This window comes from Emys orbicularis, chromosome 3 (assembly GCF_028017835.1).
Source record: "Emys orbicularis isolate rEmyOrb1 chromosome 3, rEmyOrb1.hap1, whole genome shotgun sequence".
NCBI classification, from domain to species: Eukaryota; Metazoa; Chordata; order Testudines; family Emydidae; genus Emys; species Emys orbicularis.
This window is the reverse complement of record NC_088685.1, coordinates 182,369,064-182,394,243: the sequence shown is the minus strand read 5'-3', so window position 1 is coordinate 182,394,243 and position 25,180 is coordinate 182,369,064. Positions and strand designations below refer to the sequence as shown.

At 41.3% G+C, this 25,180-nt stretch overlaps 1 protein-coding gene across 2 annotated transcripts in view; it reads right to left on the bottom strand.

Moving 5' to 3' along the window:
* Positions 1 to 25,180, bottom strand: part of MSH2 (mutS homolog 2) — a 97,239-nt gene that overhangs the window by 32,378 nt on the left and 39,681 nt on the right. For both annotated transcript variants that reach the window (XM_065400327.1, XM_065400328.1), the window contains 3 exons: positions 24,395 to 24,594; positions 15,970 to 16,079; positions 2,306 to 2,429 (listed from right to left, as the gene is read on the bottom strand). In XM_065400327.1, the coding sequence (XP_065256399.1) occupies positions 2,306 to 2,429; positions 15,970 to 16,079; positions 24,395 to 24,594 (434 nt within the window). The remainder of the gene's footprint in view (positions 1 to 2,305; positions 2,430 to 15,969; positions 16,080 to 24,394; positions 24,595 to 25,180) is intronic.

Genomic DNA, 25,180 nt, shown 5'->3' with positions numbered 1-25,180 from the left:
GATGGGGTGCAGTGTGCAGGAAGGGGCTCAGGGCAAGGGATTGGGGCAGAGGAGGAGTGCGGGGTGTATGAGGAGGCTCAGGGAAGGGGGTTGGGGTGCAGGAGGGGTGCGGAGTGCAGGAGGGGGCTCAGGGCAGGGGTGCAGACTGCGGGAGGGGGCTCAGGGCAGGGGTTGGGGTGCAGGAGATGTGCGGGGTGCGGCAGGGGGTTGGGGTGCACGGTGCAGCAGGGAGCTCAGGGCAGGGGGTTGGGGTGCAGAAGAGGTGCGTGGTGTACAAGGGGGCTCAGGGCAGGGAGTTGGGATGCAGGAGGGGTGCGAGCTCCGGTCTGGCACCGCTTGCCTAAAGCGGCTCCACGGTGCCAGCGGCGCACACCAGGGCCAGGGTAGGCTCCCTGCCTGCCTGCCCTGTGCCGCTCAAGGAAGTGCTGCGGCCGCTGGGGGAGGGGTGGGCGGAGGGCTCTGCGTGCGCTGCCCTTGCCAGTGCCTCCAGTACCTTCCCCGAAGCTCCCATTGGCCGCGGTTCCCCATTCCCATCCAATGGGAGCTGCGGGGGGCGGTGCCTGGAGGCAAGGGCAACGCATGCGGAGCCCTCTGCCCCCCTGCCGGGCCCGCTTCTGAGAGCGGCACCGGGGCCGCGGCGCCACGGGGGGCAATCCTGCAGGCCGGATCCAAAGCCCTGAGGGGCCGGATCCGGCCCGCGGGCTGTAGTTTGCCCACCCCTGATCTAGATCATCCCTGACTGGTGTTTGTCCAACTTGCTCTTAAAAATCCCCAATGATGGAGATTGCACAACCTCCCAAGGCAAATTATTCTAGCGCTTAACTGCCCTGACAGTTAGGAAGTTTTTCCTAATGTCCAACCTAAACCTCCCTTGCTGCAACTTAAGCCCATTGCTTCTTGTCCTATCCTCCGAGGTTAAGAACAACAATTTTTCTCCCTCCTCACTCCTCCTTCCATATTCAGCTAAGACTAAATATGATGTGTACAAAGCAAATTACAAGTATTGTCTATATAACTATCAATATAGAGCAGCAGTTCTCAAACTGTCTGTCAGGACCCCAAAGTGGGTCGCGAACCCATTTGAATGGGGTCACCAGGGCTGGCTTAGATTTGCTAGGGTCTGGGGCTGAAGCCGAAGCCTGAGCCCCTCTGACTGAGGCCAAAGCTGAAGCCTGGGAGCTTCAGCACTAGGCGGTGGGACTCAGGTTACAGACCCCCTGCCTAGGGCTGAAGCCCTTGGGCTTTGGCTTTGCGTCTTCCCCGACCAAGGCAGGTGGGCTCAGATTTCAGTTCCCCCTCATGGGGTCCTGTAGTAATTTTTGTTGTCAGAAAGGGGTCACGGTGCAATGACGTTTGAGAACCCCTGATACAGAGCTAAGCTCATTTGTATTAAAAGAACTGCTTATCTGAATTGATACATGCTTCTGGAGGTGGAAACCCCAGTTCCAGTCCTAGCCAATCAAGTCTTTTGCTCCCTTTCGTCCAGGTTATTTTGTTTAGAAGCACAAAAGTTTGGTTTACTTGTGTCCCAAAAACCAATCAAAGCAGCCAGAAGTAAGTTTAGCACCATTTTTGGAATACAGCAAACTAAGCAGACTTCCATTCACTGAAGTAGTTGACTAACTAGGTGATCTGTAAAGAAAAACTGAATTGTGTAGGGTACATCTGGAACCTCCAGAAGAAGAAGAAGCAGGGTCACATGAGCAAAACCATGATGTAAATAAAAAACTGTACTTTAGATTAATTTATTTTGTCAGAGTTGCCAGTTTTGCTTACCACTTTATTTTCATTAAAAGAGATTATGTGAATCATGATCAATGTGAGATTTGCACTGACTGTACCACACAAGAAATGGTAGTTTTAAATGTTTAATTCTGCTTAATAGAATTCAGTATTCCATTTTATATGCACCTTCATGCCACAAAAAATGGGCATGTCCAGAATGGACACCAATATGAATAGATAAGGACAGGATAATTTGACTACACATTCCCCAAGGGTCTCAATAAAAATAAAATCAGTGGAGAAGGCTAGTCACAGTTACAGTAAATAAATTCTGTACAACCCTGTAATAGGTATGCAGCAACTGGTGAAACATTCTGAAACACCACCTTTCACAAAAAGCAATTTGGGCATAAAGCTGTTTGTTTCTCTCCACGTACCATACTAAATAACACCATTAAAATCATCCAGCAGTCTCACAAATAATTAAATAATTAAACTAAAAATAAAAATACCTAACTCTTATGGTCAGTAGATCTCACAGCACTTTATAAAGAAAGTATTAAAGGGATGTTTACCCCACCTAGTTCTCTAGCTGCAGTCTTTAGAAGAGACTGCATGCTCTCCTCTAGTTTGTTCATCTTCTCTCTCAGCTCAGTCAGATTAGGATCAAAAGAAGCCTTCACAAGGAATTCATGATTTTCCACCTATGAAAAGAAGAATGAGAATGAATATAACTATAGTAACATTTGGATTGCTGCATACATTAGTCATTTAGTTTGATTTGGTTTAATAGTTTTTGTACATCATTTCATAATTCAGTATTGTTTGTGTCAGATGATATTCTAGAGCTGGAGAGAGTTTTGCTGAATCACACACAAAGCCTGGTAGCACTCCTCCTCTGGCTGGACACTCCGCAGGCTGCTGTGTTTGAAGCTCACCTCACTGGGTCCCATGTAAGCTAAGCTTTTTGAGTCTAAACAGATTCTAAGCACTATACCTTGCTAGAGTGTCCCTCCTGAGACCTGACACCTTGTGGTCCAACTGCATAGCCCCTGGGACTAGTGTGGTCTCAGACTTCCCCATAGCTTAAATACACCTTTTCCCAGAACTCCAGCCTCATGGGAACTCTGGGCTTACAGTTACCCCTTTAGGGATATGCAGTGTTCCGCATTTTCAGTTTTTACCTATTTTCACTGATAAATTACCAGTTTTTTTTATTAAAGGAGTTCAGTTTTTACTGATTTACACCTCTTTATCAATCCACTCAGTATTTTTTTCAGGTACTTATTTTTGTTAAACACTGCTTTACACACTTGTTGTGTCCGGCAGCTCTGCGACTGAAGCAATTCCAACAAAGCACAGAACACACACAAAGTGGTGGTTGGAAAAAACGAACTAACAACGTTAATACTGCACTCTGATTGGCTCACAAGGAGACGCTACTCTGCTATTTCTTTGCATTCATTTAGTGCGGTACTGAATTTAAACAAGAAATCCTCCACAGATAAAGATAAGGTAAAAGATAAACATGGGGCGAAAACACAAATCTATGCCTGAATACCAACAAGAAAATCAGTGCTTAGAAATTTTCAAGAAAAGTAAAGACAGGAACGAAGAGAATGCATCGCACTGCAAGTACTACAGCATTGAGATCAGTGCTCGCGCTGACAGAATAAAGGAGCATGTCGAAAGCAAGAGACAAGAAGCTTAAAGAAGAAAGTGAGCTTCAGAATAAACAATATCAATCTTTCACCAGGGTTTTAACGAAAAAGGACCCAGCACGATTGTGTCAATGAATTTGTGCATCCTCTTTGTTTCGCCGGACAACCGCTGTTAATTGCAGTGGGGCCTATTGTTGTACAAAGTCACAATAGTGTCCAGCAGCAAAAACCCTTCCTAGTGCAGACAACCTCACTCATAAGTATCTGAAAGAAAATGATGATGCTTTAGTATCTAAACTGATGGAATAATTGTCTAGTTTGATGCTTGGAACGGTCTGATTCTTGGCCTTTTGTTTTTGTTTCTTGATTTCCAAGCAAATAAACCCTGCATTGTTTTGTGCTGATGTGGCATTCATCCCCTCTGCTGACGCCCGTGTTGTTGACGCAGCAATAATTGACATGTTTGAGATGTACCAACTAACTTGGGAAAACGTGGCCACAACTAACACAGATTCTGCTCCTGTGCATAAGTTTGCACAGGAGATTAAACTCAATCAGAAGCCGGAGCTGCTACATATTAGCTGTCCTGCTCATCTGATTAACTTTGCGCTGTCAGCAGCTACTGGGACAGAAGAAATTAAAGAAGTAAAATCTTGCACCACTGCATTCAGGGCCATTTTTAAACATTCAAGTAAGTTGAAGGCTTTGTTTTACATAGTGCGAGATGAGTGAGGAGCTAACTGCCCATTACCTACCTCTGTTGTGCCACATCGGTGGATGAGCTTGTACTTCACTGCCTGTCACGTAAATAACACATGGACTGTGCTAATGCATCTCCTGTGTTTGTTGGTTCTAAAGCAGAAACTCTGAAAAGACTGGCAAATAACCAAAATGACTGCCTTGGTGCACAGAATCTGGCGATGTTCATTGTTGAAAACTTGGAATCATCGCGTGACACACAGAAAATACTGAAGTTTTCTCCGACTACTGCCAACACATTTGCCAATACAGACATTTGCCAAATCCTGACAACCAAAATCTCAAAAGCTACAGGAGAAACATACGGCGAGAAAACCCAGTTGTTTCTGGAAATTCTTCTGACCCCAGAACACAAGAATACCAAAAATTGTTCAAAACCTTCAACGCTATGCTCAGCAAGAAATGGGAGACAACTGTGGTCTGTAATCTGAACCCCAAAGTGTTTGGTGCTGAAGATTCTTTTTGGAATGTCATCCAAGTGTTGCACCCCTTCCTCAAGGTGAATTTTGCAGCAGACTACAACCGTTATGCCACAGTGTTTCAACCATTTGCCACTAAACATGAAATTTCAAATTTGAAATGGGAATTTATTACTTACATGAACATGCCTATCCCTGACAATGTGAAACTGGATGTGCTGGCTTTCTGGAACAGCCATCAAGACACACTTCCCAACTTCAGCAAAGTGGCACGGTGAGCTTTAAGGGCACCCCCTGGATCTATTGATGCAGAGCGCTTATTTTCAAAGTTGGACTACCTCCAACACAGCAAGAGGCTCAACATGAGTGAGGATACTTTGAAGAAAATTATGCGGGAGTACACAAACCAGGATTTTCTGAAAAAAAACTACTAGCTCTGAGAGAAAAAAAGACCTTTGTACATAAAAATAATTTTCAATTATACTGTAGAGTAAACTGTGTATATTATGCGACAGAGTCCTGTGGCACCTTATAGACTAACAGACGTATTGGAGCATGAGCATACGCTTTCGTGGGTGAATACTCACTTCGTCTGTTAGTCTATTTGAATATTTATTTGCTTGCAGATAGCTCAGTAGTAATAAACAAACCCGTTTGTTGGAGAGGGATGAGATGACTGTTACATGATTCTCAAACAATCTGCATAGCCTCTTAGCTACATAAACCTAGCAGGCAGACCACAAAGGGATGGGGTGTTCTAAAACAGCAACCCTTTTGGAAATAGGCAAGTGCTTCAGTGCAAGCTTCTAACAATTAAATACACTCTGTAGGGTTATGAAAGGCAGCCTACGGTGCATTTTCCAAAATCTTTTCCAATTTCAACCCAATTTTCCTTAAATCAGGTATACAGTACACAGGTTTCCTTGCAGGCAGGTTAAGCAATTTTAGAGATACAGTTTGATTAACTCATTACCTTATCGTTTCCTCCTTCATGCGTTTCTTTTACCTCATTAATTGGTTTACATGTGACACCATCAGTATGGACACTCACTCAAGATGTCCTAATAAGCAACAGTGCTCAAGCAGAACAATTGGACAGGTAGCCTACACTATCCTGATTATTGTTTTTCCACCCCCAGATCTGAAAGCTGTGCACCAAGAAAGCCTTCCTGCATGGAACTTGGTGAAAAAATCCTGCATCTGGATTGACTATCACCTGCCTGACATATCAAGAAGACTGATCCATTCACCTACAAGAACGGCAGCCACATCACAGAAACTAATTTCACACAGACCAAACAGCTACGAGACGCTATAGATTCTCATTCCCTACCAACCAGGACTACACACAAAACTCACAAACTAAAAGTTGAAAGGCTCCCATGTTCCATTTCAAGCCAAATCCAGTTCCCCCCTTCCGCTCCAAAGCCAGTAATTACAAAAAGGCAACACATGAAAACAAGTTTTCAGCATTTATATCCATAGACACCTACCAATGTGTATCTCAGTTTGCACTGCTTCCAGTAACAGTCTGTATTAGCCAGCAAATTGATTGCCTATTCCAACTCCTGTAAACAGATCTGTTATCACCTGTGCCATGTTCAAGTATTTGAAGATATACTCAACTAGTCTATCCTTCACTAGCAGATGTTGAAATAGAACCATTACATTTGACCACATTCTCCAAGGTAAGCTGATTAAGCTAATACTTAACGTTTTATGAACTTTAACTGTGAAAATTTAACTGATTAGATGTTGCAGCTTATTAAAAAACAAAAACACAAAGGAGTTCCTAAATTATTTGGTTAAAAAAAAAAAAAAAATCATCTGCCATTCCGGATAAAACTTCTCAGAATAATAAAATAATCATTTTATTATCCCAAATAGAACACTGGAGAGTTTAAACTTTATTTTTTACAAATTGTAGCCCTAATTGTATTTAGAAAAGTTGCCCCAAACAGAAGCTATTCTCTTCTCCTCCACAAAGTCATCTCTTAATTCTATATGCAGCTGCCAATCTGGTGTGAGAAATTTTAAAAAGAACATGTGGAACTGTGAACATATGGGCTCCCAATAGTTTTCAGACATTAAAAGGCTTTTTTATGGCAACATTCTACCATATGACTATGGAAAAATCCACCAGGAGAACCTAGGAAAACACTGAAGGACTGGATTTATTCCCTCCTGGGCTTCCAATAAGAGCAGGAATAAAAAGCCAGTCACCATCACCATTGCACACATTTTCAACTTTAAGAGCACGTCAATAATTTTTTCATTGCTGAAACTGAACTGTAAAAATAAAGGACTCTCCAATTCCAATATAGCCGAATGTCCACCTGGCTTCAGAGATTAAGGAGTACAAACATGCAGCTACTTTCAATGGAATCTGCCATAACAGGTCAAAGATTTCGATCTCCATTCTGGGCATGGAACAGTACATGAGCAACAGTCATGAACTGACAGATTGCTGTATCAAAACACACACCAGGGCATTACCTTAGACCATCCCGTGCTTTGCTGAACATTGGGCTACCCACATTTGCCATCTTTGCCTGTCAACTGCCCTTCTCTCTAAAAACTTCCCATTTCATGTTGAGGTACTTGATGTTGTTCAGAACTGTTCGTTTCCATGTTATTCGCGGTTTTCCTCTCGTTCTTCTTGCGTTTTCTGGCTTCCATTCAATGGTGGTATTTGGCATTCTTTTTCCATTCTCAGCACATGTCCCAGCCACTGATGTCTTTTGTAGATTTGTGAGAGGGTGCCTTGTCCAGTAATTTTTTTTGACTTCATTTGTCTTCCTATGTCTATATGTTATTCCCAATATTCTTCTCAGACATTTGTGATGAAATGCATCCAGCTTTTGCATATCTTTCTTGGTAAGTTGCCATATCTCACTGCTATATGTTGTGATGGCGATAATTGCTTTGTACACTTTCAGTTTTGTCTTGAGGGAGATGTTTTTGAGTTGCCAGATGTTTTTGAGTCTTCCAAATGCAGTATTTGCCTCCCAGATTCTTCTTATTTCCTTGGAACTAGTACCATCTTGGCTGATGGTACTTCCAAGATACATAAAATTTCCACCTTCTCCAGTTTCTCCTCTTCAATTTTGATTTCTGTCCCTGTAGTCCCCATTAACATGACTTTACATTTCTTTGCATTGTATCTCAAACTTATCTTCTCCATTACTTCTTTTACTTGGTTTGTGCATTTTTGTAGTCCGTTGGCATCTTCATTGATAAGAGTGATGTCGTCAGCAAAGTCTAGATCAAATAGCCTTGAATTGTTCCACTTTAGACCATATCTATCACTGTCGCATTGTTTTAATCCACGTACATTCACTTACCAGGGCATTAGACTGAATGCAAATCTCCTAACTCAGTGTTGACTAAAAAAGAGAAGAAGATCTAACTCCCTCCCTCCAACCTCACCTCCCGCACACTACCAAAAAAGCCTTTTTTTAGCTTGCCAAGATTTAGTTCTCTCAGGACTGCTGGTGTGTGTTAATAAACACTCAGACATATTTGGCAACGTTAAAAATGTACATAGGTGGATAATAAATAAGCTACAGCCCAAATGCTGCAAACACTTAAGTAGGTGCATATATTTACTCATTACTAATTAAAATCTATTCCATTTGGACCCTTCTAGGCAATGCTGTAGTCTAATACACTCTTTTTACATGTATAGAGTGCCAAGCCTATGGAAAAAAGTGATAACTAATCAAATACAGGAATGGAAAAAAAGTTATCCAGTTACCAACATTTATTACAGCTATTTAAGTGAATAAGTCATTATGGGACTGCAAATATATCTGGTGCTTTTCAAATTGTGTTCTTTGATACCTACCCCAGAAAGCTTACTCTGAACTGATTATTAATATAACGGTTGCTATGGCACCTTGTAATTCTATCATACCTTATTCTCTATTAGATTTTTATAGGATTTAAATATAATGGCTGAATCTAACAAAATGCAAAGCCGGAAGGCATACATTTTAATGCTCATACTGAGGAAAGTTTGTTGTTCCAGTACAACCACAGCTGGCAAATCAACAACCGTTTTAATTACCTCCTATGACTTGAAAACAAATCCCACATAACGCATTTTATAAGGTGCCACTAAAAATGTCCAATTCATTATTTTGTTTAGCAGAAATGTAATAAAAACACTGACATCAAGTTGGAATGTGATTTGAAGGGTAAAGGCTTAGCACTGTAGTTGGAAAAGAACAGAAGATGTCCCAAGGCATAAAACTAAATCAACAGATGGTCTCCCACTAGTGTAAGGTTATAAATCTCTATTAGCATATATTGTAAATTCTAGGATTTTTGTCAGTCATCGACCTCTCTTCCTTTAAGCAAAAAGTGAAAGCCAATTATTAATCTATACCACCAAAACGGAACACAGATGAAAAAGTGATGTCTCCTTTGGAGACAAATGTGCATATTCAAAATTAAAGCCTATACAATTTTCAAAAGTTATTGTCTTAGCCTTATGCCACATTCGTGACATGAGGGTGGGTGGACTGACACTTGTGCACCTTTCTAACAATTAAAAATGGTAATTATAGCAGCCCCTGAAATGTTATCTATTTGGAATAGTGAAACTTTCACAGCCAACATGAGAAAACATTATCAGTAAGACTGTTTTAGTCACGGGTATTTTTAGTAAAAGTCATGGATAGGTCACAGGCAGTAAACAAAAATTCATGGCCCATGACCTGTCCACAACTTGTACTACTCCTGACTAAACCACTAAACCTTCGGTGCTCTTGGGGGGCGGGCAGACCAGGGGTGCCACGAGTGCTGGGGGGAGGGGTGGGTAGCAGCGTGCGGCCCGGGACCCCCACTGCTGCTGGGGGGGGGGGGGAGAAGAGGAGGGATTGGCGGGGCTGGCAGGCTCCCTACCTGGCTCCGCATGGCTCCCCAGAAGTGGCGACATGTCCCTCAGCTCCTAGGCAGAGGCGTGGCCAGGGAGTGCTGCACGCTGCCTCCACCCCGAGTGCTGGCTCCGCAGCTCCCATTGGCCGGGAAGCACGGCCAATGGGAGCTGCAGGGGTGGCAGCAGCACACGGAGCTGCCTGCCCCCACCTCTGGCTAGGAGCCAAGGGACATGTTGCCGCTCCCGGGGAGCTGCCCCGAGGTAAGCGCCACCCAGAGCCCCCACCCCCTCCCGCACCCCAACCCCGAGCCCCGTCCCTGAGCCCCGTCCCACACCCAAACTCCTGCTGCTAGGAGTGAGGGAGGCGTGGTGGCCCGAGACTGCCTGAGCAGCGGCTGGTGCAGCTGGCCCGGGGTAGCCTGAGCTGCTCATGCGGCATCTGGGTCAGCCACACCGGCTGCTGCAGAAGTCCCGGAAAATCATGGAATCCGTAACTTCAGTGACGGACTCGCACCTTAAATTATCAGTAATAAAAAGTTTTCCTGAAATCACTGAAAAAATATATTGTAATCAGCATGTTAATATAAAGTACAAGCCAGCTGTGGAAATTAGTGACGCCTATGAATCATGTTTGCTATTTTACACTTCAAAAATTACTGTTATAGAAATGCATAGGAGATAGAGGAAAAAGTTGTGTGAAAATGAAACACAAAGCTTTATGGTTGCTTCACCCATTTTAGTGAAAGGACATTAAGATGTCAACTTTGAATTTTCAGGACTGTAGAACACAGTGTACAATAATCAATTGTGATCATTGCCACTTACTTTCTGAAACAGACCAAAAGGTCAGGGTTTTCTCTCTCAAAGTCAGAAGTGTTGGGTTGGAAGATTCTACAACCTCCCTTGGAAGCCTATTCCAGAACTTAACTATACTTACAGTTAGAAATCTTTAAAGCCAAATGTGTGGCAGAAACATTTTAACTTCCTTGTTTTGCTTATACAATTGCTTGAGAGGTGGTAATCTTATCGTAATTTTGATATTAGTGAATGAACTGTACATTTCCAATGTACCCAAAAATAGAAGATAAAGTATATTTAGGATATAGAGATGGAATACAAGCATTAACCAATGTTGCAACACAGGGCCTACCTCCAAAGAGAAATGGGACATCCCTAAATTAGTGGGGTGTGAAAGTATGGATAAGGAAAAAGGGGTTGGAAACCGTATGCATATGTATGCAACCTTAGTAGGGTTGTGCTGGGGTGGAAGTGGGGATGGGGAATGCACCAGGAGACGCTAGGACGACCACTACAGACGGGGAGGAGAAAGTAATGACTGACACTCTGGGGTTCCCCGGCAGGAGATGAGAGTGATAGCAGTCATAGGGCTAAACACGTTGCACTATTTCTATCCGCTGTCTTATTTCAGTACTTGTGGCACTGTTTAGCTGCATAACAAAATTATTAATAAAATGGTTGGGTTGTTATTTGTGAATGTTTCTGATGTCACTGTCACGTGTTCTTACAGGTCTTTCATTCTCATATTGATAATCTTCCTGATGTTGTGGGCATAAAGAGACCGAACATTTGTTGGACTGCAGTCTGAAAGACTGATCATTAATCAATACCCATCTATTAATGAGGCTTTACCAGTCATTTTTATTTCTGTCAGTATTGTCAATTTGTCATTTGTACTTTATTTGACCTCAAAACAATTAAAATACATATCCGGTTTCTAGAGTAAAATGTTTGCTTTACTTATTATTTGCATTACGATAGTGCCTTTGGATCCTAGTCATGAACCAGGACCCCACTGTGCCGTGTTGTACAATCACAACGATTCCTGCCCCAAGGGACTTACAATCTAAGGCCTGGGCTACACTAGCGGTGGGGTTCGAACTAAGATACGCAACTTCAGCTACGCTATTCACGTAGCTGAAGTCAAAGTATCTTAGTTCGACTTACCTGGCTGTCCTGACGGCGGCGCGTCAACTGCCGCAGCTCCCCTGTCGACTCCGCTTACTCCTCCTGCCGAGGTAGAGTACGGGCGTCGATTCGCAGATTGATTTATCACGTCCAGACGAGACGCGATAAATCGATCCCCGATACATTGAACACTACCCGCCGATCCAGCGGGTAGTATAGACGTACCCTTAGTATAAGACATGAGACAGAGTGGCACAGGCAGGGGCGTACAAGAAACAATATTGGTCAGCATGGTAGGCATTGGTCTCTGCACACCAGCAGCCTAGCCACTGTCAAGTTTTTTGCAGACAAAATGACAATATTTTTTTGCAGGCAAGAGTTCTGAGGAGGAATTAGAAGGTGCATAAGGAGATACCATGGCAGATGTTTTCAGGGAGAACCTACCAAACATGAGGGCCAGCATGGGTGAAAGCAGAATGTTTGACTGAAAATTTAATAAGTGCGCAATGGAAGCTGTCATCATCAGCAGATTGGAGGCAAGCGTTGGCCACTTGATAGTGAATGAGAAATGGTAGGTAGGGTGGAGTCTGACTGAAGGGCCTTGAAAATCAATACAAGCAATTAACCTAAAACATCAACCTAAATCAACATCGTTCCTGCACTGCTAATTTTAAGCAGCAAATTACATACAAATTTCAACTAAGCTATAACAAGTAACTTCCACATGATATATTTAAAATATAAATGAATGTACTCAACATAAGCATATTTAATAGATATGGAGCAGAACTTATTAGATTGTGTGCTTTTTCCAATTAAGCTTCATCTAAGAATTACATCATTGCAAGGCTGCCAAGGCTCAAGATAAAAAAGCTGCACTGCCTTTTCACAGCAAGACGGTAGTAGTAAACTTTGCAAACTGAAAGCATTAATTAGATTTCGGTAATTTCACTTTTATTACTACCACTTCCATCTGTCCACTAACTTTCAAATACTGCAATTCTTTGTTTAAAAAGTGAGCATTTATACAACTTAAGAATTCCAGTTCTCATACTTACTCCAGGCTTGTAAACATTTCAACTCAAGAGCTTGATTTCTCCATTATTTCAAATAAATACTCACGTACAGACAAATCAGAATGTAGCAAGGATTTTCTACAGAAAGTGTGCATGAACTCCAATCTGCATAGCTACTTAAGTGCTCGTATCTTGTTTTCATGACATGCAATAAGATAAGGGAGGATGCAGCAATATGTCAACAGGGAATTTGTTACTCTGTTAAGACAGCCTACCTGTGATGAGGTATATACCAGACCCTCTGAGGCCCCGTGCTGGAGGACTCATGGCCCTGCTACACCCTGCCCCAAAAAAGGCAGTGGAGAGGGTCCTCCAAGCTTTGTAGAGTGGCTGTGTGGGACACAGACAATTGGGGCCCAGCAGCCTAGTATAAGAAGAGCTGTAGGGCCAGAGGCAGTTCAGTTCCGTGCTGGAGCTGCAGGAGCCTGGCTGGTGTGTGGCTGGCTGACGGAGCTGCAGAACTCCGGATAGGGCAGCGCTGCCAGAAGCCGGGGAGAGCGAGAAGGAGCCCGGAGCTGGTTGCTGGGACTTCATCAGGACAAGGCCCTGAGGTAAGGGTGAAGACAGTGCGGGCCTGCGAGGAAGTAGCCCAGGGAATTAGAGAAGCCGTGTGACATAGTTAAAGGGACACAGCAGAGATCTATGGGGTCCCTGCCTTGGGGCCTGGAGTAGTGGGCGGGCCCAGGTGAAAGTGGCCTGGACATTGAGGCACTCCAGATGTGGAACTGAACTGTAGTGGCCCAGCTGGAGGGCTGTAGCCAGAAGCCCAAGAGGGCGAAGACATTGTCTCCAGGGAGGGAGCCCATCTGAGAGAGAGAGAGAGAGAGAGAGAGCGCGCGCGTGTACGCAGGTACACACACTCGGCCGAGGGGGCGCTCATGAGAGGTGAGTGTACCCTGCTACACTGGTACCAGAAGTGCGGATTTTGGGGCCGACCCCTGAAACAAGGGGACAATGGAGGAGTTGGTAAGGCTGCTGGCCCAGCAGCAGCACAGCTCTACTGCAACCCAGAGGGCACTAGTTGAAGCGCAGCATCAAGCTCAGCAGGGTGCTCAGCAACAGCAGCACCGACAGCAGCAGGAGCAGGAATTCCAGGAGGCATTGTTGCAGCGACTAACTAGCTCAGCAGCCTCCTCAAACCAACTGAGCTCTGGGCCGGGGAGACCACTGGCCAAGCTGGGGCCACATCATGAACTGAGGCCTACTTAGTCACCTTTGAGCGGGTAGCCCCAACCACTGCTTGGGATAAAGACACCTGGCCCCATTCCTGTTCAGGGAAGCTCAGGTGGCTTACCAGGCCCTGGATGACAAAGTGGTCAGAGATTATCGGACAGTGAAGGCTGCCATACTCGACTGTCTTGGAGTATCCCCAGAAACTTACCGCTTGGAGCTTTTTGCCTCAGGGCCTCACCCCTGGGACGTAACCCAATGCCTTAAAGACTGGGCCACCCAATAGCTATGCCCTGAGGTCCACACAACTGCAGAGATCATAGACGTGATAGTCTTGGAGCAGTACCTAGACATATTGCCAACGTCAACTCAAACATGGGCTCGGCAGCATAGACCCTACTTGCTTGCCGCTGCAGTCCAGATTACAGAGGACTATTTGCTCGCTGCCTGGCCTGGCAAATATGCCCCGCTGAGGTTTGATCACGGGCAGGCCCAGGGTGCAAAGAACTCTGCCCGGTTGCCAAAGGAGGCACCCAAGAGACCCGAACCGACCAGGAGGGAAGTCCCTCTGGATCCAGCCCTGGAGCACTGGTCACAATGGGTGCCTGCCGTCCCGTCCCAGAGCTGCACCCCAGAAACCCCAAAGAGAAGGGATCAGCAAGACCCTATTAGTGGCCCACTTTTATGCTTTCACTGTGGGAGGCCAGGACACTTCAGCCGATCTTGTCCTGTCATGGAATGGGACTTCTTAGACTTTGGGGTCCCTGAAATGTGTAGCAGCTCTGAGCCCAGGCTCGACCAACGGCATAAAGCTTATGTGGCCCAAGTCACTATGGGAGGCTGCACTATGCCCGGGCTGGTGGATGCAGGGTACTCCCAAGCCCTGGTTTGAGAGTCCCTGCTTGACTGTAGCGACCTCAAATATGACTGCCCTGTGACATTCTGTACCTTGGGGGAGCATACTGTAACCCCAATATTCCTCATTTTCATATAATCCTGATCTCACATATAAAACATGCCTTGTAAGGTATCAGGGGAAAGGTTATGATCTGCTGAAAGTCATTTCTCTATTGATATACATATATCATTAATGCATATGAAGTTATGAGAATTGTGTAGTATGGTTGTCACTAAAGCATGCTGTAAGTTGGGGAATTAGCCAGATATTAGCTCCCCAGAGGCAATGGCAAGGAAAGTAACCAACGCCCAGGTGGAGTGTCTCATACACTCATAGATTTTAAGGTCAGAAGGGACCATTATGATTGTCTAGTCTGACCTCCCGCACAACGCAGGCCACAGAATCTCACCCACCCACTCCTATAATAAACCCCTAACCTATGTCTGAGCTATTGAAGTCCTCAAATTGAAGTCCTCCCAGCAGCACGAGGAGGATCAGACTCACCTCCACCTCCGGGAGCTTCCTCCGGCTGCAGGAAGCTCCTTGGCTGCTGCCTTCAGAGCCCAGCTCTGGCTGATGGCAGCACAGAAGTGAGGGTGGCAAGCCTGCGACCCCCCTTACAATAGCCTTGCAATTCCCCCACAACCCCCTTTTTGGGTCAGTACCCTCCCTCCCCTGGGTTACAACATTGTGAAATTTCAGATGTAAACATCTGAAAATGTGAAATTGACTAATTTTCAAATCCTATAGCCATGAAATTAATCAGAATGGACAATGAATTTGGTAGGGCCCTACTCGTCCCTTTTGAATTTAAAACAGTCAATGTCTTGCACTGCAATGATTCTCTCTGAGCTAAGGACAACTGGACAGAACTCCCTTCAGAGCCCAAAGTGACTGCTCCAAGATCTTCTAGATGGGTGGCTGCACAGTACAGCTGGTGCAAAAATTACTGTGAAAAATATTTATTGAAATGTTGACAATTTTCAACCAATTCTAGGGCAGAGTAACACAGAGACTCCAATCCTCTCTAGGGCTGAATACACTCTTTTGCTCACTAGGGCCTTGGGAGACTGGCTGGATCTATGAATCTAACTGGCTTTGTGGCAATATCAGAAAGCTAACCCTAGGCACCAAGCCTGCTTTCCATCCTTTTCAAGTCACCTATGTAACTACCTTGTAACTCAGATTTAAATCTAACAGTTTGTCCAAGTAAAACTATCCTGTGCATTCCCATAAGTCATTCTGCTCCCCAGATATCAGAATCCAAACTCAAAAAATAACTTCTATTTATACTCAATAGACTACTCTAATACCTGTTTAATTATAGCAACTTAAGTGTTCTATAGCAATAAAATATTTGTGTAGATTACACACTAAATATCTTAATACAAGAGTGAACCACACTAGTATAGGTCAGCAAGATGCTTCATACTTTAAAGAAACTATCCCATACCTTGTTCATGTCTAAAGTTGTTTCTATCATTTCCTGAAACTTGGAGAAGTCAGAGTTGAGATCATTAAGAGGCATTACAAATACTGCCAGCAACAACATCTGGTGTGCTCCTGTCAAAGAAAAAAAATGTGATAGTCATTATTTCTCTAAATATTCAGTTGAACTTACCAGCCTGAAGCAAAATAGCACCAGTACACAACTAATGAGTTTTCAGTTTTCACTAAGATGTGACAATAGTTATTTCACAGACTGCACTTACTTCAGAAATTCTTCCTATTTTTAGCTTATCTACCTCATTCCAAGGATGGAGACTAACCATTTGCACTCTCACTAGAGCGGTGGTTCTCAACCCATGGCCCGCTTGCGGCCCAATCAGCAAATAGCTGCGGCGACATCCTCAGGGCCATACAGGTAGTATATATATTGTGTGGATGTGGCCCATGTAATACAGACAGCTCCTAATGTGGCCCACAATGGTAAACAGGTTGAGAACCTCTCCTCTAGAGAATCATTTGGTGCTATTACATGCACTTTATTCATATCCAAAGTAATGTGAATCAACTGCATTGTTACCTATACTATGCAGCACTCAAAGTGAACATCAGCCATCTGAATACAACTCAATGTTGCTGGGGGAAGCAGAAATTTCAAAACTGCTTTCGCTGAGATTTTAACCTCTAGAGTTACCAATTTTTAAGATGTATTAATTGAAATTATTTGAAAAATTCTATTATCTTTGCCCCATGTGAATTGTTTGTATTAAAAATAAAATCCCACAAGTTAGGAAGCTTCCGACACTACAAGTTGTAACTCAGACGTTGGGCATCGCTGAGAAATACTGTTAAAATCTCTCTTCACCCGTCTGCATTAGATCTTTACATCTGCTAATATTAATTTCAAATGGGAAGCCAATTTATTAAACATTAAAAAAACCTGAATTGTAAAACATAACATCTATTTTTCTATATGCATGTCCTGTATATATGTTCTAACGCTGAATACAATAGTCATAAGAGCAGATTCTACATCTCACACAAATGCATAGAATTTTAAACATATGAAATAATCCACAAGCAATGAAACACAAAAAGAGATAAGACTCCAGATTTATTGTTAGCACTTGCAGATATTTATAGTTCTGTGAAACCAGCATATTTTCTGAGCTGCAACTGTGAGCCTATACAATAGCCAACTGCAAACACTTCATATCAGTAAATAAATGTTTACATTTTTGCAACCATGAGGTATAATTTAATCACAGCAGCTAAAGTTACATCAGTATTATTAATACTATGAATTATCATAGAATTCTTCAAAATGAATCAGAGGCTGTAACACTGCAGCAGCTGATTAAGTATAGAATTATGAGGTTTTCTTTAGAACATAATATACACCTTTCATGTTCACAAGTAACTTCAATGCATTAACAGATAAAGATAGTACTATGTACTGGCTATTACCAGAACTTCCCATTTCCTTATCAACCTATTCAAAGAAACCCTAGTCTCTTCCCCTCCATTTCACTTTCACACTCATGCCTCACCTCACCAATATTAACCACTGAGAAGTAACTGACTACTGCTCTAAATGGTCTAGGTCTAGGACATTTTTATCCACAATCATCCCACCCCTATAATAGTACTGCAGTTGCCAACATCTGAAACTTGACTGGAACACCATCCATTTGAAAAGAGTGGGCTACTGGCTCTGTTTTGATGCCCTCTCAATTCTAGAATCTGGATTTTTTTTTTTAATTTTTTTTTTAAGACATGAACCACAACCCATCTTTTTGTCCTCAGGTATCTGGAGAGGTAAATTATTTCATTTCCATAAAACCCAACACCACTCTCCCATCTCCTGATTTCTTTGGAACCATACTGGGGGGAAGAAACATATACACTTCCTCAGTGTGCGTCTTCTGGTTTGTACACTCCAGATCCCATTAGGTGTTGGACAGCTTTTAGCATAATGGAGTGCATCTAAGGATTTATTGATTTTGTGTACTGAATTGTATTTGATTCGTGACTTGGAGACCTTCCTGGGAATTGTCTACAGAAATTATCTTCAAGACTTGCCTGTGGGAATGGTAAACTGATGTTTCCCTTTTAATTCCCCTCCCCCCCCCCCACAAACTGCTGCACAGTGCAGAATAACAGCAGCTCACTTCCAGTAAGGAAAAATGGGAGCATATTCTTTGCACCTACTTCTGCCTATAATAGTGGCATGAACTGAGATAGTAGGCAGTGTCTTGGTGCCCTCCAATCCCCGTTTGTTCTGCCTCCATGCATCTCCAGTGCTCGGTAGTGCAGGATTTGCAAAGGGAAAGCTACGATAGTCAGGCTCCTCAACCTGCAGGGGAACTTTTCTTAAAAGTTACTATTCCAAAAATATTCCCAGGCCCCAAAAGACTGCTGTACTTTAGCATCACAAAGCACATGCTGAATCGGGAAGGTGGACATCAGCAAAGTTCTCACCATTTTCTGTTAACTTAATGAGCTCTGCAGACCTTCACCGTCAGTATTTTGCTTAAAATGTCAAAATTTTAAATTGTCTAGGTTTCAAACTGCTAGAAAGTCATCCTAACCTTTTTCACAAATTATATTTAATAATGCACAAGTCTTTGAAGCAGTAGTAAATATTTGCTTCTTATACTTCATTCAACACTTAAAAAAAAAAAAATGAGTTACACTGTGTAATCTAGGTACCAAGTGGTGTTTAACACTTTTTTTTAAAAAAAGACACTCCCCCAGCCCAGGCCAGCAAAGGCTAAAAAAATGCACCAGCTAGGGGACTAGACAGTTCAGGAGATCACTATCAGCATTATAGAGCCTTTCAATCCTAAATCATGAACTCCATTCTATCTCAAGTACATTGTGACCTGTCATTTCCATCTGAAGGCTATTTAATGGGCTAAGCAAAATAAGTTGTAGCCATCTGTGCACTGAGACCAACATCAAGTACCATCACTAACACTGGCAGGCCAAGAATAGAATGGGCTCAGAGATTAAGCTATTCTGCTTTCAATCTTAGAGAGTTCCATAACTGACAGAGAGAAAGCTGATTTTTTTGTTCTCCTTTTCTCTTCTGGACTTATTTTTGCTTGGCTTTTGATTAAAAAAAATTGATTGATATCTATTCCTGAGTAAAAGATTAAATCTTTTCATCAGCAGACTGCTGAAGTTGCAGAAATGGAAGACAGTCATTTTAAATCTAACTAGTCTCTGCAAAACAACTTTGAAGAACAATGCAAGGGAGCACAGCAGCACAGAGAAAAGATATATGCACCAATAAATTGGAAGTATGAAGTGTGCTACTATTTTAGGTGGGGAGTTTGAAATTGTGGATTTATGGGATATTGCAAAGTCACAAATTCCAGTCCATCCACAGTATGACTAATATGGAGGTAATTACGTTTCTCATTTCCAAGAACTGAAGGAACATGAATTGTGATACTTTTTTTTTTTTAAATAAAGAAAACTTGGAAGACAAACCTGAACTAATTTGGAAAAATAGGATGCACTAAGGAGGTGGCAGGGATTAGATAAAGAGATTCAAATAATTTCTCTTCTCTGAAAGTGGACTCATCAGTTTTTCATGCACTGATTAACAGAGCAGGGGCACATACAGTGCAATAATCTCAGATATGATAATTTATCAAGTATTCAGGTATAATTAATTTAAGTAGCAGTAAAAATTCACCTTCTTTAAAAGAATGAAGAAAGTTTAATGATACAACTTAAAAAATGAAATTTACATGAGCATGTTTTCCAAAAGTCTAAAGGCAAAATATATAAATTCACAATAAAGTCAAATTTAAGATTAAGAAAATACTGGATTTCTTTTGCATATGAATCATATCAAAACAGATACTTTTAAAATTAGTTTAAATGAAAATTCATTTTCATTCTAGTTTCGTTACTTAAATCTAAGGCATGGTGATACAAGGCTTAAGACACAGTGAACACTAAGTTAGAAAACCAGTTTTCATATGCACACTCTTTATATGCATAATACACCATGTTAATGAATGAGTGATAGAAGGTTTATCAAGAAGCTCCAAATTGAACTCCATTTGTCTCACTGTTGCATTTACAGTTTCATTTCAAAGGCCATCCATTTTATCACCCTATTAACAAATTCTCTGCATGTAATTCCCATTGTTATTAAAGTAAGCAAGCTGTGCACATACAGAGGAAGAGAAGAATTGACCTACAACATCTCCAAAGCTGAAAAGGAAAGGAATTAACCAATTGCAACACCTACCTCTGCTCTCATCTTTTAAATTAAACTACAATTTCATGATTGCCACAATTTTCAGTTTACTATAGCAAAAGGTTTTATTATACCTATTAACTCAAAATTAAAATTACTGCATTACTACACAGAAAGTTGAAAGGTAAGAGCACTTTACATCTCAAATCTTGAAATGTTATGAAATTTAAATTTTTGCTGCTAGAAACAGCATCTATACTAATAACTAACATAATTCATAAAAGTAAGACCAGCAATATAAAGAAATGCTTTACATCTTCCAGGGAAAGGTAGTCACTGATGCCAGCTTAATGGTATGGTTGATGTTCTTCCCAAGAACCATTAATCAGGAAACAAAGTCCTGAAATGTGTCAGATTCTCAAACTTACCAGAAACCATTTTGACATTCCATCTCGCAATGAGTTAAAAGCTCTTCCGGTCTCAATAAACAAACTGATAGGAAAATAATCAGATCAAGACTGAATTACAACATCATAACAGAATTGCACCTATCCGCAATCATTAGGCCCATACCAATATTTTTCAGCAAGGGCAGCCGAGTAGTGAGAAAAATTAAAACAATTTCACCTACTACAAATGATTATTTAGCTATGCTACAAATAAATGAAATATCCTATGGCTGTCACTCTCATATAAAACAATCAGAAACTTTTTGCACAATCAAATTATGTGTACAGTAGATATGGGAGTTTGCCATACAATTTGCTCAATTCATTTCATATGTATGGATTTTCACCTGTAATCACGTCAGAGTAATACTGTTGATTCAAAGAAAAAGCCAATAGTGAAAAACAAAAATAAAACTGACAGAATGCACAAAACTACAGTATTCAAAGTGGATGAAAGCTACATCTGACTAATAGTCTGGGCAAAGGCAGACTCCATCCCAGGGAGAAAGGGCAAGTGCAGGCTGCTAAGTAAGGTCAACATCGACTTTGAGGCTACATCCAGAGGTGGGAATAAATCCTCAGAATAAGGAGTAAGTGCCTGAAGAATCTGGAAGATGTGGCACCATCATGGGTAAATTCAGCCAGAGCAACAGTTTTAGGCTGGATAGTGCTGAACAATATTTAGTTCTTGCATAGTACATTGTGAGTATATTTTACTACAGTATCTTGCAAGTGAATACAAAATAAACATGGATTTGGAAGTACAGCGCCTCTAATTTAGAGAAAAAATCTGGTTACGGGGTGTAAACTAAATACAGTCTAAACTGACGAGAAGTTAGAGTTAAATTTGCTTAATATTATTTAAAAACAAGTTAACAAGCAGTACTTGTTCATATTAATACACACACGCTTTAACTGAAACAAAGATCTTTGCCAGAGGGGGCCGAAACCACAAATCCAATATCTAGTTTTGGCAGTACTTGGGTTGTGGACAGACCTTGTAGAAGAGATCATGCACTATTTCCCCCCCCAATTTGATGTGTGTGTGTGTATTGTGGGGGATAAGAAGCCTAAATTTTGACCAAAAATGATTTTATTACTAAAATGTATCATTTATTATGGTAATGTTGTGTTATTACAAACTTGTTTAAGTACACCTCTACCCCGATAGAACACGACCCGATATAACACGAATTCGGATATAACGTGGTAAAGCAGTGCTCCGGGGGGGCGGGGCTGTGCACTCCGGCGGATCAAAGCAAGTTCAATATAACATGGTTTCACCTATAACACGGTAAGATTTTTTGGCTCCCGAGGACAGCGTTAGATCGAGGTAGAGGTGTATCTCCTAAAATTTGGTAAAAGCAGTTACTTTCATACACACATTACTTGGAGAATAATAGCTCAGATGCTTGTTTTTGGTTGCTTATTTTATTAAATGAGATATTCAAGCCAATGAAAGGAACTCCTAGGAGACACTGCTTTCTGTCAACTGTGTTCTAAGATAAACTAAGATAGGACTCACAACTGATTTGTGGAATAATATACTGTGGTCTTAATTTACCTAGAGAAGGATGTCCCCACCAGGGCAGTCCCACTCAAAGATGTAATCTCTGTTGAAAGTTCTCTACAGAGAAACATACAGGAGAGATTATAACTCTTCTGGAACCACTGTTTACCGCTTGCTTGTGTTTTGATTTTATTCTTTTCTTTATTAAAATACTCAGTTAATAATTTTGAGCATTTTACTTGTCTTAGTCATGGTGTTCCATAAGGCATGGTAAGAACCCCATGAGATTAAAATAGTTGGGGCCACATCCCTTAACTGGCATCAATAGAGGCAATTAAGATTTGGCCTACTATTTCTCCTTTTTCCAGACTACAGATTTTTAGTAATTTGGGGGATAAAATTACTTGGTGTTCAGCATTTCTGAAAAACAAAACACCTCTTTCACCTCTATAGTATGCATAAATATACATATTACAAGGACTACCACCATTTTGTAAAGCCTTGTTCTGTAACAAGGACATTTTTGGTGAGATTCTGAGCCAAAACCTACCTTTTTGGCTATGTAAATATATTCACTTTCCGAAGGGAAAAAATATCTGCTTTCAATATGATCAGGCAGCGACTTAATATGGTGGTTTATATAATCAAAATTTAATTTGTAGTAACAATATGGATTTTCTACGCTTCTACAGAGGTTTACAATGGATTACATTTTACACTGCATGCTAGGCTCATATCTGGAAGCCCGTTTTCCACATAATTGTGACAATATACCTTCTTTTATGGTATTCTCCTTCCCTTTTCACACAGTACTACAATTTATCAAGAAAGAGAAACCAATTTTTGTTTAGGAGTACTGAACACCTTCAGCTAAAATCAGATAGAAATACCCAATTTCATTTTTCTCTTATTCATTATGCCCTATAGCAGCCACATTTTCTGCCTGAAGTAATACAAGATTCCATTCTAATAAAAATCAGAGTGCCTACCTCACTAATTTTTAACAGAAAGCAAAAAAAAAAAGTGTGGCCAGTTATTCCACTAACATTTTCAGTTCCTGGGAAGCTTATTTTTGGATTTAAACCCAGACTATTAAAGAGTTACTGCATTCTACAACTAACATATTTCCTACAAAAAAGTCAACAATAAATTAACTACAGTATTACTTTCAAACAGGGTGGATTCAAAGCAATGATTTTAAAAAAATTGATTTTTTTTATTTAAATCGGATTTTTTTGATAAAATGCTTTTTGAGGAAAAACCTATCTAAAGATAGTTTTAATTAAGATACATTATAGCTCAAAGATATCTCATCATGGAATAGGGATTATAAATTCTAATTCTATAGCATGAGACAATATATTCATGTAATGTTTAAGAAAAGTTTTGTAAATGAGTTCCAATAGTTCATGGATTAGAGACCCCAATTTTACAGGGTTCCAGGGGCTTCGGTATAGATTATTTAGGTTAATCTTTCTATCTACCCAATGGCACTCAGTGCTTAGTCTAGCAGATACCATCAGGGATGCTTAGTTTTGCAGTTCTCAAACTGGATTTCTGTCTCCAGAGATAACGTTTGTTAACAGCAAAAGTGTTTTTAAATAAAGTAAATAAATAAATACTAGATAGAGGTGAGAAATAACAGACATCAACCCTATTGTCACTTTGCAAATTTGTGGGCTACTTCCCGCAGCTCCCATTGACTGGGAACGGCGAACCGCGGCCACAGGGAGCTGAGGGGCTCCATGCCTGCGGACGCACCAGGTAAACAAAACAACAATATATTAGATATTCAATTCAATAATTCCATAGAGTTTAAAATCATCACATTTTGGTGTAGATGCTTCACTTTTTTACCAAAACTATTCGGCTTATGAACGAGTATATATGGTACATTCTTTTATTTATTTTTATATTTCGAGAGAGAATTCTAAAGAGACTGGCTTATGGGATATTTCTTCCTAGCAGACAGGATTGAACTTTCCATCTTGGCTACCTATCAGTTATAAAGTGTTTTTGCAAAAGGGATACTACATGATTTGAGAAATTTTATTTTCTATTCACTTGCTAAATTCATCTGAAAAGTATCTCTGATGTTCTAGAACAACACACTTCAAGTTCCCTTTCAGTTTTGCTCCCTTCATCAAAACAGGCTACCATAGTCATCTTTTGAAATCCATTCTCTACTTCTTGCCAATATCAATATGTCACAAGACATAAAAAATTTAAAATAGAGGAGTGGGAGGCATGTTACCTTCATGTTTTTCCAGTGCCTGTACAACATTAGGCAGTTGGTTAATAGCTTGATACATTCGGTAACAGTCCTGCAGGGTTGCTACTTGTCTTTGAAATTTCTTGGCTAGCCGGTTGAGATCTGGAAAACGACGTAGAAGCTCTTCTTGAAGGCACTGCCGTAGTTCTGTGTCTACCACAAAGGCCTCAACCAAATTTAACCTACATAAAAGATCAAAAGAAGAATTATTGCAAATAGGCAAGCCTTTGTGATTGGAAGAACATAATGGAAAGCTTTACTGAACTGCAAAAATGGAAGTGCAGAAGGCCCTTTTTGTTTAGTTGAACCCAATACCAACACACTTTTGGTGGCAGAAGAACTAGTGAAATTATGATGTTACATAAAACCAGGCTAAGTAAGTGAGATATTTTTTTTTTTTTTTTTTTTTTAAGTCCAAACTACATAAAAGGTTTTTACAAAGGGGAGGGAGAAAAATTGTTCTCATTAACCTCTGACAATCAGCAATGAGCTTAAATTGCAGCAAGGGCAGTTTAGGTCAGGAAAAACTTCCTGTCAGGGTGGTTATGAACTAAAACAAATTGCCCAGGGAGATTGTGGAATTTCCATCATTGGATATTTTTAAGAGCAGGTTAGACAAACACCTATCAGGGATGGTCTAGATAATACTTAGTCCTGCCATGAGTGCAAGGGACTGGACTAGATGACCTCTCATGGTCCCTTCCAATCCTATGATTCACCCGCTGCGATAAAGGTGAGAAAGCTCACAAGACACCTGAGATCAACCCT